The 15048-nt window shown below is 39.1% G+C and overlaps 1 protein-coding gene across 1 annotated transcript in view; it reads right to left on the bottom strand.

Moving 5' to 3' along the window:
* Positions 1 to 15048, bottom strand: part of LOC107690485 (FTS and Hook-interacting protein homolog) — a 29971-nt gene continuing 14923 nt past the window's right edge. The window contains exons 5-14 of the mRNA XM_016488842.1: positions 10820 to 11050; positions 9342 to 9587; positions 9019 to 9186; positions 8489 to 8568; positions 7039 to 7208; positions 6426 to 6912; positions 5403 to 6226; positions 5115 to 5293; positions 4598 to 4760; positions 1 to 2926 (exon numbers count right to left, since the gene is read on the bottom strand). Coding sequence (XP_016344328.1) covers positions 2616 to 2926; positions 4598 to 4760; positions 5115 to 5293; positions 5403 to 6226; positions 6426 to 6912; positions 7039 to 7208; positions 8489 to 8568; positions 9019 to 9186; positions 9342 to 9587; positions 10820 to 11050 — 2859 coding nt within the window. The 3' untranslated portion in view covers positions 1 to 2615. The remainder of the gene's footprint in view (positions 2927 to 4597; positions 4761 to 5114; positions 5294 to 5402; positions 6227 to 6425; positions 6913 to 7038; positions 7209 to 8488; positions 8569 to 9018; positions 9187 to 9341; positions 9588 to 10819; positions 11051 to 15048) is intronic.

Here is a 15048-nt window from a genome sequence, read left to right as displayed (position 1 = left end):
GTAAAACATTTATAAATTAATAAAAACATTTCCTTTTAGTGTTTGTCTTTGAAGGTTTTCATCGTTGAGTTAAATCCCCATTCAGTTCCACTTTCCTCTTCCATTTTATATATAGAAAAATATTTAGATAACATTCATCATTTTGCATGAGTTTCCATACAGTCCAGTAGATTATTGAATCGATAAGGGATAAGTAAATTACTGAAGTGTGGGGTTCCAGATTGCAAATTTAGTTTGTGTTTGTCCCCAAAAGTTTAACCATCTTTGCTTACTCAGAAACACAGAAACCAGTTTGCATAGATAACAAGCTGCAGAAGTCCTTGTCAACATCATCGTTTCACTCAAACAAATCGAGAGTGACAAAAAAAAAAGACAGAAAACCAAATACAGAAAAATCAACTTAAGAACTGTGCAATGTATACTGATTAAACAAACATTTTTCAATAACAATCAATGAAAATCAATGAGCTCCTGATTTTTCAAAATGTCTAAATCATATCAAACACTTATGTATAAAAAGAAAAACATGCTTATCTGCACCACGTCAGGCATACAATTACGTCCTAAAAATGATGGGCGTTTCTTGTGCATTGGTATCTTATGACACACATTAATTGTATAGGCCTATTTGATTTCTAACTTAGAAACTGAACGGAAGTATAATAACCGCTGTCTCCATAGAGATAACTGAACTCTAACATATATGTACCGTTTCTTCATTCAACATCTTGCTCTTTATCCTTTCCATTTCATCTTTCTCACCCACACAGACATTAGAGCATGTTTCAGGGAAAGCACAAATTATTTTTCTTGACACCAACGTGGTCTACCATTGTCCTTAAATATGGAATTTACATGCTAAACATTTCAGATTTCAACTAAAAAAAGCAGAGAACCATCACACTAATGTGCTGCACAGACCTTCTGTGGATGGGTGGATAGATAAGGAGGGGAAAATGGATGGATTGACAATTCAGCAGCTAGATGTAACCAGAAAATAATAGATAACTGACTTTCAAATTGTCTGCTCTTACATCTAGAAACTGATCAAAAAAATTATGCCTTAAATGATATTTGATCGAACAGAATTACTGAACTAACACAGATGAAACAGCAAGAACACTGCATGCAATGAAAATGAAGTAACTGAGGTAATGCGCATATGGCTTGTGCATGATAAAAGAGCTCTTGGATGGATGATTTCAGATCAGCATTGCATTGATTGCGATTTAAGATACACAAGGGGCAAAAACGATACTGTTTAAAAAAAACAGAACATGCGCACTTGCTGTTAAAAACACTCACAAATCTCATAAATGCACATGCATGTCCTAACTTCCATTCTGAAAATTAAAGTGTCTAAAGTATTTTGGCAATAAACAAATTAAAAAGTGGCGTGGTGTTTCCACTATGCACACATTACGGCTGATTTCACGCATACTCCATTACACTAGTACAATCAACTAATAAACAGGAAAAAAAAACACTTTGATTCAACACTAAGATGGCTTATGAGTCACATAACTTGGCTTACTCCTTAAAGGGACAGGTAATTATTATGCAAGCTTCTCTTTGCTCATACCAGCCAAATATTTAAGACATTAGCACCTAGTTAGACGCCAAAAGGGACGCTAACATCCAGTATAGGAGGAGAGCTTTGTGGGCAGAAAAATCAGTGCCTTTCCCAAAAAAACTAAAGATACATCAAAAACTAAAGAAACGGCCAGAAACTCATCCTAAAACTCATCCTACAAAATGTGCTGCTGCAACACGACACGAGAAAGAAAACTAAAACTTACCATCTATGCTAAATTTGTCAGGCTTTTATTGGGATGGAGGTTAGGAAAATGAACCCTCTCCACTCTTTACGGGCTCTAACATCACTCTCTAGCTGTTGGACGAAAAGATGTGTGCTAGAGGTTGGCAGAACTTGAGTATTTTGTCATTTGTTGATTTTTCAGAGATGCCTCAATAAAGCGGCAAATCCTGCTATGATAAGGAGGACTTATTGCCCAGCGTGTAATTGGTAAACAGCATCTGATATCTCGTCCTTTAAAAAAGGCGGGGTGATTATTTCTGATATATCTTGGTGTGATCTCACAGACCTATTTTTCTATAAAAGACAAAATAACCGTCCAACATTGCTAAAAATGTAAATGGCACTTCCGCACCCATAAAAGTTTAAAAGAACTGTGTGCAGTGAGTCTACTTTAGCTAGTCTCTGAAGTGACTTGGAAACGTAGGGAGTGCAAGTTTACAGCCAAATTCCTCCAGCTTAAAGGATGCAAGTCTCTCTGAGTGTACAAAAATCATTATACACATAGATATTTTATATAGACTATTTACAAGATTTATATGCACAATTTCCTAAAGCTTAATGGATTAATGGTCTTGTACAATTAAAAAAAAAAAATTACATTATGCACATGAGATTATTAACAAGAGATGACCTCTCTCTTTACCTTTATGATCAACTGATTTTTCCTGTCTCTTTGAGTGCATTATGTCCCTTGAAAAAAGACTGTTTGTTTGAAAAAATCAGGGATATAATAGTCTACAGCTCAGTGCCAGGAACAGTGGATAAAGCAAGTATAGAGGAAAATTTTGGCCTGGTGTTATTCCTCAGTGCCTTGACTAGGTGGGAAGGGTAGGGCTACGGCATGCTCCTGTGCAAGAGCTGCTAGCTCTTTGAGAAACTCTGAGAAAATAACAGCACAGTAGACCGCATTTTTCACCCTTAGTGCCTCTGCCTGCTTCTCCAGGCCAGAGGCCCCCCCGGCCACACCACCCCGAAACAAAGCACTGTGCAGAGACTGCCCTCCATCTCTCACGTGGGCCAAGGCCAACTGAGCTGCATGTCGAGCTCTCGTAGGACTGTTGGTATGCCTCAGGATAAGATCGCCCAGAGATGGTTTTCGGCTTTTAACTGTGGGAAAGAAAAAGAAACAGAGAGAAGAAAAGGAAACATATTAAGTTAAGATGCCTTAAGAAGCATTTCACAAATGAGTTGAAAGTTAAGTGAAATGTCTCCATTAAATTGTCTGAATATAATGACAAAATTCACAGGGTATATGCAGAGTTTTTTTTAATCAAATGTAAGACTTTTAAGAACTCTTCTGAGATCCTGCACAAATTAAATTAATATTGTGTTTAAACAGAAATACAGAAGACATGTTCTAAAACTGGTTTAAGTTCTAATATATTAATACATAAAAATCAGAGGTCGATCAGTGTTGGATTTTACTGATACAATAATGTCTTTAATGTGTCTTCCTGTGACAGGGCAGCCCAGAGAGAAGCCATAAGAGCTTATGTTGAATTAAATTCCAGATACAATTTGTGTAACCAAAATACCAAAAATATCCAGAAAAAAAATATTAAGCATAATGCAGGACTTTTAATTATAAGCAAGCCTGAAATCAAAGGGAATCGAACAACTGTTTTGCGTCTCTGTAATGGTTCTTTACTGAATCAATCAGTCATTTGAATGAATCAGTTGAATGAATGACTCATGGACTCACTCATGCAGTGATTTGCCTCCACCTACTGGTGATTTTAGGTTTATATTTATAGGATATTTCCCTTTTTTCCCAATATCCTTTCAAATATCAGTATTCAAGTTTTTTTTTACGTCAAAATATTATTTATGCATTTGTAACTGCAGGTTAAATGCATTCATGTCCTGAATTAAACAGTCTGTAAATGCATCTAAATGCCACTTCAGATGCAGATTCTGTGCCACCTCTGTATTGCAAACACAAATTTTGTTGATACTGATTTCATTTGATTGGTAACAGCTCTATAGTGTCTTACTATTTGAATTTGATTAAATTTAAGAATTTGACACAAAAGATGATGCATACATTTAATTAGGTAGAAAAAAATGGCCTTTTAAAGGTAAAAATGCCCATAAAAGGTAAAAAATCAGTTTAAACTTTTTGGAAAAGTTACTCCTGCAAACTAATCACCACACAGAATATGAAGAATATCAAAAGCTTTGGGAGTCAGCTGTCCACCTGCCAAAATACCAGCACAATATCACGCTCAGCAAAATATCATCTAATTATCGTTATCGACAAAATTCCAGAAAATATTGAGATATTATTTTTTGTCATTATCGCACACCCCTACCATAAAGTAAACATTGTCTTAATTCACCAAAAGTAGATCATAAGCAATTGCTTGGCATAAATGGGAGGTATTCAGACTGTGAACTGCTCTGAAACCACGAGACTGTAGAATGCGTAATAACGCCATATTTTGAATGTGCAGCGATCACATTCAATTCAATCATGAAGTTCAATAATTCCTGTTCTCCGCTCCCAAATTTAAGATCCCTTTAAATGTTCATTAAGGTTTCTGTTATACCATTTCAGATATTTAGGATTTTTTATGGCCTTATGTTCAAAGCATCCTTCAAGGTTTATTTTGTGATATGACCAACTGTGTGAGTGTATATTATTCTTTACAAAGGCAAATATCACAAAAACATGTCACATCAAAACATCTTGCATTCAAATGGCTTCAACAAGCAGGCACATTAAACCATGATCTCGTTTTTGTTCCTGAGAAAGTTCATTCACTTTCATCCACCTACTTAATGAGTCTGAGCGACGAAGGTTGGGCACTCCCATGGGTGAGTCAGACCAGTCTAACTTTCCTCTTGCAACCAGAAATTGGCGAGCCTTTCTTAACATGGCAGGGAAATCCTCATGTGATGCCGCAAATGCTTCAATACGATTTTTTACTGATCCCAGCACCTGAAGAGTAGAAAGAGAGTCAAAGTAAAAATCAATATCTTTGAAAAAATCTTTTTCATGCAATGCATTTGTTTATTGATTGAAGTTTCAGTCAAATCAAATTTTTAATTAATCGCTTCCTCAAACTTCACCCCTAGAACATTAAACAGCTTAAATTTGTTTAACCATAAAAGCTCAAAAAAGTGCCAGAGACACTTAAGTCAAAAATAAATCACAAACAGTATTTGTGTAGTCAAAATAAATTTTGACTTCATATTTTTGAACAGAAAATGTACAAACCAATAAAAAGAGCAACTGAGAATGATTCAGTCTTTGCATATTCAGGATTTGTCATATTTCTTCTCAATGAATTACCTGTATCAGTGATTTAACGCTGGGCTGAAACACCATGTTGGCGTTGAGGAGGAAAGAGCGAAGGAGAGGCTGAGGGTAACAGGCCAGCTGGAACACAACACCCGTCAGCAAAATGTTCACATATAAGGAGTTCTGCATCATACTCTCCAGTTTACTGAACAGGACTGTTATAAATGGACCTACACAGAGGGAGAAGCGGAACCAGTGACTTATGGTTAGCACTTGCTGAACTTGCACAAGTAACATAAGCACTCAAATCTTTAATTTGGTCATCTCTACAACGAGAACCTGTGTATGGTTGAGCAAGAGGTGGTCCAAGGAGTCGTGCGGGGCTAAATACCCCAGTGGCAGAGCTGTCAGGCTTCGTTTCACTGGAGCGCTGCTCAGTCTCCACTGGAAGACAGTCCTCATCCGTCAGGCTGGGAGCAGGAGCAGTGCGAGATTCCCGAGAGGACTCCTCCGAACTGCGTGAGAGAACCCTCCTCTCTCTAACACGTTCCTCCAGCTCCCTCAGCTCCTGGTGAAAAGCCTCTATGCTGATTCCCTGGCATTTCGAGTCTCCAGACAATGGCTCCGACGGCGCCTGCTCCAGCAACTCCTCAATCAGACGCTCAACGGACTCCGGACCCCTGCTGTCACGGGGAACTGTGGAAGTCTCGGTCAAGGCAGGAACAGGAGATAATCTCTGGCGCTCAATTTGTAGACACTCTTGGGTAGAAGAGGGCACGGAGGTTTGATGTTGCAGATGTGGCTTCACCTGCACCTGAGATGATTTCATTGCCGATCCTACATGGAAATCATTGTAGTCAACTGGGCCCATACCCATCGACCCGTTCATGCCTGACTCCACCACACTGTTATTTACATCAGAGTCCCTTTTCACTTTCTTAACCTCCATTCTCTCATCCACACTGTCTGTGAGCTCCACCTGCCCCATCCCATTATAGAGCGGTGGATGAGGTGCTGAATGAGAGTGTTGGGATACGGTTTCTACAGCACCGGTTATTTCTGTAGAGACTGATGCAGAAGATGAAGACTGCAGAGGTATAGAGCTGGGAAGAAGGCTGCGTTTCTTACTGCGGGGTGTGAGACTGATACAGTTCTTGCTGATGGTAACATCCCACTCTCCACTATCTCGATCTGAACTGCTCCACTCTGCACGTGCTGCAGCCACGACTGCTGCCCTCTGCTGAGGGGGGTCCATTATGGAGAAATGCTCTTGTACAATATTGAGGGAGGGGTTGGATGTAGGAGGGGGAGGTGGAGGAGGAGCAGAGTTTGGATGTGAAACTGATTCAGTTCTTGCTGATGGTAACATCCCACTCTCCACTATCTCGATCTGAACTGCTCCACTCTGCACGTGCTGCAGCCACGACTGCTGCCCTCTGCTGAGGGGGGTCCATTATGGAGAAATGCTCTTGTACAATATTGAGGGAGGGGTTGGATGTAGGAGGGGGAGGTGGAGGAGGAGCAGAGTTTGGAGAGGGATTTTCTCCATCGTAAGGGGCTGACCAGTCTCGACAGGCCCAGGAGCAGAGCTCAATACCCTTGCGAGCATCACGCAGATACTCCAGGTAGCCAGTCTCTCCGTCTGAAGTGTCTGGGAGTTGGTGCATTGGGCTGTCAGGAGACAGAGGGGAGGAAACACTACCACGAGGAGAAGAGGGAGCGTTCCCCGAGCCAGACGAGGGGGGGTTGGCTTGGCCTCCTGAGCTTTGCTGTCGAATAAAGAGAGCGAGGCGGGAAGGAGTGCTGGGTCTGGGGTGAACCGGTGACTCTGAAGTGGGACTACCTAACACTATTGGGGAAAAAAAAAAAAAAAGAGAGAAAATAAATTTTGTAGGCATGAACAGCAGCAAAGTATTTTCAGCACAGTCTAAAAGCACACCTGTTATGTCCATAAATGTGCCTGACACAGGCTTACCCTTTCCCCAAAAGGCAGGCTCATCATCCCGCTCACTAGAGGGTGCTGGAGTGATTCGGCAGCATTCTGGTATGAGGGAAAGGAACTTGTCAGCTGATTTGCCATAGAGGTCTGTTTCTCTGACTGCCCTTCGCTGACTCAGCATAACATGTGTGCATGGCAACAGATACCTGGAGACAAACATTAAATAAACAGTTATTTTTTTACACACAAATAATAATTATTTTAGTATCTTTCCCCAAGTATGTACAATTTCAAATGTTTAATAAAACCACTAATAATAATCCTGTTACATATGACACACTTATATATGATCTATACTACCGTTGGTAACAAAAAAAGAAAAAATGTTTGGTAAAAACTGTTTAAGTTTTTGTAAGGAGTCTCTTATGCACACAGTAAAAACAGTAATAAAATTGTGAAAAAATTATAAAAATTTTTTTTTTAAATGTCATTTATTCCTGTGATGCCAAGGCTGAATTTTCAGCAGCCATTAATCCAGTCTTCAGTGTCAATGTTGAAATGATAATATCAACATTGCTTATGATTTCAACATAGTATCAACATTACTTAATATTTTTGTGGCAACTATGACAACAATTTATTTACAATTATTTAAACAGTTACAGTTAATTTAAGTTTATTGCCACATCAGCTTCATAGGCTATTTCATGGCAAAGATTATACATTCAAAATATAGTAGAACACAAAATACAAATACAATAAACATAAATTAATAAAAACAATTATAAAACAAAGTATTACACATACATTTTTATAAAAGATATTTTAAATTTACTTTTGAAAGAAATTGTTAAAGTTTTTCTGGGTCCATCTTATAAAACAAGTCCTTAAGAGTTTGTCCTGATAATAACCTTTGTCTCATGACATTAAATATTGGACAGACCAAAAGCACGTTTCACTGTCAAGTGAGTCCTGCAATATTGACATTTTGGTGCTTCTTCACCAATCAATAAATGTCCATGAGTTAATCTAGTATGTCCAATACGACACCTTGTATACACAACTTGGTCATGCCTGGATTTAAAAGAATAAATATATCTTGTTCCTACTGCAGAATTTATTTCAAAAAGTTTGTTATTTTGACATTCTTCCCATTCCGCTTGCCATTTCTCCAATATGTATCTGTTGATTACTGGCTTCACATCAGAAGGCGGGATTTGGCATTCATTTACATTTTCTGTAAGAGCCTGTTTTGCAGCTATATCTAAAATGATTTAAAATAGAAATCATTTGTAACATTATGTCTTTACTGTCACTTTTGATCAAATGCATACTTGCAGAATAAAAGTATTTAATTTATTTTTTAAAAATCGTACTGACCCCAAACCTTTGAATGGTAGTTTATGTAATGCATTGCAATTTGCAAAATGCATTGTCCAAATCCAGCCAAAGCTAATTGAGTCACACACCCAAGCACACAAAATACCTGAGAACAAGCTGGAGCATGAGGTCTTCACAGTTGAGACTGAGCAATGTCTTGAACAGACTCAGAGAGACCATGCACAGCTTCAGAGAGGGAAAGAAAAAACAATGCAACTTTAGTCACTCCACATTCCCAGGAATATACTGCTTCTTCAATGCTAAGTCTACAGCACTGACAAAACAGTGTCTTTTCTATCTATACATGCAGCCTAGATGTAGCATGTGCCAAACTAACCCGTGAATTGCTGCTGATGCGTGTGAGTAGTGTATCAAGGATGGTGTCGTTGTCATGGCGATGCAACAGAATGAAGCGCAGGAAGGTCTTAAGGAGGGAAGTTTCTGTGATACTGCGTAAAAACAATAAAAGAGAAGGAAAGGGAAGAAAAAAAAAAAAAAAGAAAAAAAAAACTTTAGTCCCATTACTCCACATTCCCAGGAATACACTGCATCTTTAATGCTCAGCCTACAGCACTGACAAAATAATGTGTTTTCTATCTATACATGCACCCCAGCTACAGTGTATACCAGACTAACCCGTGAATTGCTGCTGATGCGTGTGAGTAGTGTATCAAGGATGGTGTCGTTGTCATGGCGATGCAACAGAATGAAGCGCAGGAAGGTCTTAAGGAGGGAAGTTTCTGTGATACTGCGTAAAAACAAGTCCAGATATGCCATGCTTGCTATCATCTCATCCACTGACGACTGACAGAAAAACCATTAAAGAGAAACAGAGAGAGAGAGAGCGAAGAAATCAAAATAAGAGAAAATAAATACAATTCAAAACATTGTTTTATAATGAATGACTATTGAAACTGCCAATATGGATCACATCTTCAGCCCAGTTCAGTGTGGTTCACCTTGTGCAGAGCGGGGCCCATGACTGGAACCAGGAAGCCGTTGTGGAGGTAGTCCAGGAGTTGGCAGCGCACAAGGGGGTGTGCCACCTGCACTACAGCGTTGCAGAATTCAAGACTGTTCATGAACAGCACTAGAGAGGAAACGGCCATCCAATCCTCCCTCCGCAGGGCGTGCCAGTCATCGCCCCGTACCTCAATCTTCCGTGGCAGGGATGAGTACAGTGCACTCAGCCCTGTCGCTAGCACCTGGGAAACAGAAAAATAGGTGACAACATTATTTCATAAAGTTCACCAAGCAATCTCTGCATTTTAAACATAGGCATCACTCTAAAACCTGACTGGATGTAAAAATTCGCTATATGCACATCTGAAAACACAAAGCAGACAAAGCCTATAAATATGACACGTTGCAACAAATCTATTTGACTAATGAACTGTATTACTTACCGCTGCTCCACCCTGTGTGATAGCACACTATGGTAAAATCACTGTAACACACAGGATCTTTCGGGGTTTTTTTTATTGCTTCACTACATCAAAATGTATGACTCGTATTCCAAGCACAGATCTTAGCAAGGAATAATGATAGGGTCACTTCAGAAAAAAATCTCCAAAATGTTATTTCTAAAAAAGGTCGATTGTCAATAGTGCAGCAAATGTATGAAGTACAGCTCACACAGAAGCTGCTTTCAAACCAAGCAGCTTTCTGTTGGCCAACATGCTGAATCCACATGACCCCAATGCAAATTTCCCAACCATATTGATTCCTATTGAAATGACTGGATTGTCAAACATGAATATTCCTGAATAACGGTAAATGTGACCACACCTTAATGCAAGTATGTTGAAGAACATCATTCATGTCAGGGCTTGTTTTATATGTGGAACTTCGCCACAAAACAGGCCACCAAAGAAACTGTCAGCTAGACCTATGCATCTCTAGCATAAAAATAGATGTGACACAAAGTGGAAAAAATAAAGTTAGAGAGGAAAATGTTGAGAGACTGAGGCACTGCAGCAGCATGGAGTCCTAGATGAGACCTCCAGTTGTATGTGTTAAGTGGGTCAGATGGAGGCTCATATATTATTCTCAAGAGAAAAGTCCAAAACTGTAGCACAACTGCAGATGACAAATGGCCTTTTCATTCCACAGTAGCCAATAGAATGCAACTCAGAGAAAACACTACAGGACTTTATATCTCCACTGAAACAGTTCCAAGAGGCACTCAAAAAATGAACAAGCGACATTTCAATTGCATGGCACAGACAAACAAAAAAAAAAAGCACATAACATGAACAGAAAGAATATTCATAAAGACATGCTAACAGTGAGGAAAGAACATGAGGAATATATGTTGAAGTCTGAATCTTTTCTCTTCTCCATTCATCTAATCAACATCTAAGATACAAGTACATTTTCAAAAGCAAGATCAGAAACATGATCAGGTAAGCACACACAACACCACACTCATGCTTACTGGGCAGAAGTAGGAGTTCTCTGCGATGTGACGCGCAACAGCGTGGTTGCTGGCAGAGGTTGCCATGACGAGCAGCAGTGCGTCACGGGCCTGCTGCCCCAGAGAGCCATCTCGATGAATAAATGGCACCAACAGGGAGAAGATCAGCAGGTTAGTGGGACCCTGCTGTACCAGTCCACACCTAAATATCAACTCCAAAACGGCAGTTTCCTTCGCCATACACACACATACCTGACACAAACAAACATTATTTAGTTACAAATTAGGAAAAAACATTAATATTTAATTCCGCACAAAATCATTGTACATTACAGCAATGTTTCCTCAAAGCTGCGCACGTGCACGGCCACACACTTCGTATGTCGCGACCACGCAGAAGAACAATGTGCCACGCATAGGACACACGCAAATATCTGAGTCGGGAAAGCCATTCGATTGAATTCTAGTAAATGCAAAATAATTGCAATGCTCGGGCAAACCGCTATAGAGTTGGTGTCGCTATAGATTTAGAACCAGTGAATGTGGTTTACAGGTTTCATAGAAAGAGAATGATGTGCGCCAAAAGAGTCGCTATAGAAATCAGAAACTTTAATGGTTGCGGACGAAATAGCTCAACACGGGAGCCAACGCAAATGTAATGACATGTGAAATAAAACGTCATCATGCTTTAAAGATAAGTGGCTTGATTAAGTGGTGGAAATAGCGGATGATGGGCACAGAACGGCAACAAAACTCCAAGACATTTACTGTCACACACAGGTGTAGTAGTGTGCAAACTCTACTACTCTAAACTCTACTTAGATAACTGTATAAGAATTCACGTTCACATTTTTAAAAAATATTTATCTTACAGATCTCAGTTTAAATGCTTCAGTTTGTTTTTATATTATATTATATTATATTATAAACCTAATAAATAATTGACCTCAAAAAGGGAATTCATGAGCAATATCTACTTCTTTTTTTCATATTATATTACATTAAATGTGCATTATTTAGTTACACCAAGAGACAAATCAAATATAAATATCACATTAAAAAAGTTAAGTCTCAAATAGGTTGTTTGCACATGACGTCATTGCTGTGGCGCGAAATGCAGCTGGAGGGTAGGAAGTGTTTTTTCTATATAGGAATCACTAGCAGAAACTCAAAATGCATTTGTTTTGTGTTGTTGATGGATGCTCAAATCGGTCAAACCGAGAAACCACAAGGAGCTTTTGTCGTGTACGAAAATGTTGTTGTTCATAAGGGGGGAAAAGGCAAGAAATTGGCTGAAAAATGCAAGAAACAGTGGCTTGTAAACCTGCGTCTGCGGTCGGGAGGAGCCGAGTCAGATAATGCTTGTGTGTGCAAATGGTTTATATAAGATATAATAATATATTAAGATATTAATTAAGTATTATATAAATAGATACAGGGGTGCCAACTCTTACGCATTCAGCATGAGACAGAATTGCTGTCTATGTTAAAATGCTAAACGCCACACGTAGACACAATGTAAATAAGATATTGCATCGAGCAAAATATTACTAATGCATGTTTATTCAAAGCATAAGATAAGGACTATCTGTGAAAAAAGTGCATAATGTTTAAAATAATGCTTATAAACCAGTTATAATTAATTAAGTTGCTTAAACAACTATAAACAAAACAGCATCATGTATGTATGCATAGTTTAATACAAAGGGCGGAAAGCCATTCACACAGAGTACAATGTACATTATGTGGAAATGTTAATGTGTTTTTTTTAACCTTAAACTGCATAAACACATTTCATTATACCAAATAATAATGTACTTTTTAGCAACATCATATGGATAAAATAAATAATAAATTATGCAAATATTAACTACATTTTTTTCTGGAGCTGATCCGTGCTGGTCGCTGAGGAAATACCTCAGCTTCGCGCTGTGGATCGCCGGATCGGCTTTCACCGTGGACGAAGCGGAGTCCAGCCACGGGGTCGTCACATGTGGTTGCCGCAAGTCTGTAGGCCGCGCCATTCCCAAGCCCGCCGACTGTTCCTCACTCTAGCCCGCCGGCCGCCACTCACTCTAGCCCACCGGCCTCCGCTAGTACTTTTTAGCAACATCATATGGATAAAATAAATAATAAATTATGCAAATATTAACTACATTTTTTTTTTAATACATTTTTTTCATGAGGCAGATGATTTCGTGTGCGTGTGTGTGTGTATTCGCCTGATCGGGAAGTTGCAGTGACAGAAATGGTGACATTCCAGATAAAGTTTGAAAGGAGTAAAGCCTGTGTTAATGCTATTGAGTAGGCTAATATGCCCAAAGAAGATATTTTGTTTTTTAAATAAATGTTCATTTAAAAGCAGCCCACGATCCGCGTATTATGTTACCGTTATCCCTTACGGCTCTGACGAGGTTCTGTTCCGTCCTCCACGCTGTGACAACTCAAAAAAGACAATTTTTAGCCAAGCAGTGCAGAGAGCCCCTTCAGAAACGTGCCGTGGCTGGCTGGTATAAACACAAGCACTGACTAGAGCGGCTGCGATCAGCTCCGGTAGCCGTGGAGCCATAACGCGCCACAGACGTGTGCAGTGAGGCAAGAATCAGCTCTAACGTCACTGAATATGCTGTTAAAAATGAACCATCTATTCATCATATCATCATGCAAAACATACACGACAAATAGCGAATTTTTCATTGTTTCTCGAATGCATGTCCCCCACGCATCATGTACGTCGTCACACATTGACGTCATCAAATTGCGATCGGTTCGTGAGATCGGCCAAGTGTAGTGAGTACCGATCGAGTCATAAAATGTGATTATCGGCTGATACCGATCTCCGGCCGATCGATCGGAGCATCCCTAATTTTGATTATTAAGACCAACATGGAATCTCTACAGTTGTGTTTCTGTGCTGATTGTAATCACGTACTAATTTTGCAGAATGTTTTGTTGGTCCTGGAAAGACATTCCTGTCAGAAAAATAAGTTCTAATCCAATCCCTAGCCCTAACCCAGGGGTCTGCAATAGGCCTGGCCGATTATCGACGCCGATATTAAGCATTTTTATGATTATCGGTATCGTCATTTTTAAAACCGATTTGCCGATAAAATAATTTCATTTTGAAACACGCTATTTGGCTCTGATGCAGCCTGTCAGAACTCACCACTCCGCCCACCGCCCATCTGATTTGTTGGGAGTCACGAGTCCGACCAATCAACATGGAAGGCTAAAGGCACTTAAAGTTTTGCACTCTCACACCGAAAGCACATGCTAACTGGAGCTGCTTCAGTGATCACGCATCAGTTGTCTCTCTAAGGCAGCAGCAGACGTTGCTGAAGTTGCAAGAAATCACAATCCACTACACTGAAGTTGCAAAACACCGCAATATTATCTATTTATGGTTTCCGCGATAGGGAAAACGCGGACGGAATCATGGAATCCAGTCATATAAATAGAAAGTACTGTATAATCAGAACTGCATAATGTACATGTTGTGCTTAATATACAGTATATATATATTTTTTTCATGATTATAGCCTTTTTAAATATCTTTATGACAGATCTATCTAATTCTGTTCAAAATGCCTCATGAGCGTATACGGAATTGCGGAATCCAGTCATTAATAACACGGAATGTCACGGAATTTGTCAAAGTTTGGATGAATTAATCAAAAGTAGGTCAGTACACTTAAATCGGCTATGGACTAGTATTTGTAAATATTAAGCCATAAAAAGACTATTTAAATATGAATCCTGCATGTTGTGCGTGCCTCTGTATATGTGAATGGCACAAACGCGTGGTTTTGTTTACTACACACATACTGAAGTGCGTGAAGCTCGCGGTGTTTTCAGTATCTGCAGTCTCACTAAATGAGGACATAAATACATGAACAACATCCCCAGAACTGCTCTGAGAGTTACTTCATGAGCATTTGAGTAAAACTATCGTCATATCATATACATAGGCTACACAAACTTAAAAGGTCCTCATGGCAACCCGTCAAAATAAAAGTTTGGTTTAGCTACTACTACTACAACAATTACAACTTTTGTTTAAAAGAATAATCACACAATACGTTATTTCTTCCATGTTTTAATTTTAATAGTAAACCCCTTTTGTTTGCCAAAAATAGAGTTTAACTCTCATTTGATTAAAAGATAATTGAAATAAAATGTTTTATGCCTTCATTTGCACTGCACTGTAAATTAAAACTAATGGAAATTACTGTCACATAGGCCAAGATTAA

The sequence above is a fragment of the Sinocyclocheilus anshuiensis genome, unplaced genomic scaffold (genome assembly GCF_001515605.1).
Source record: "Sinocyclocheilus anshuiensis isolate Anshui unplaced genomic scaffold, SAMN03320099.WGS_v1.1 scaffold2512, whole genome shotgun sequence".
NCBI lineage: Eukaryota > Metazoa > Chordata > Actinopteri > Cypriniformes > Cyprinidae > Sinocyclocheilus > Sinocyclocheilus anshuiensis.
This window is presented reverse-complemented; position numbering and strand designations above follow the sequence as displayed.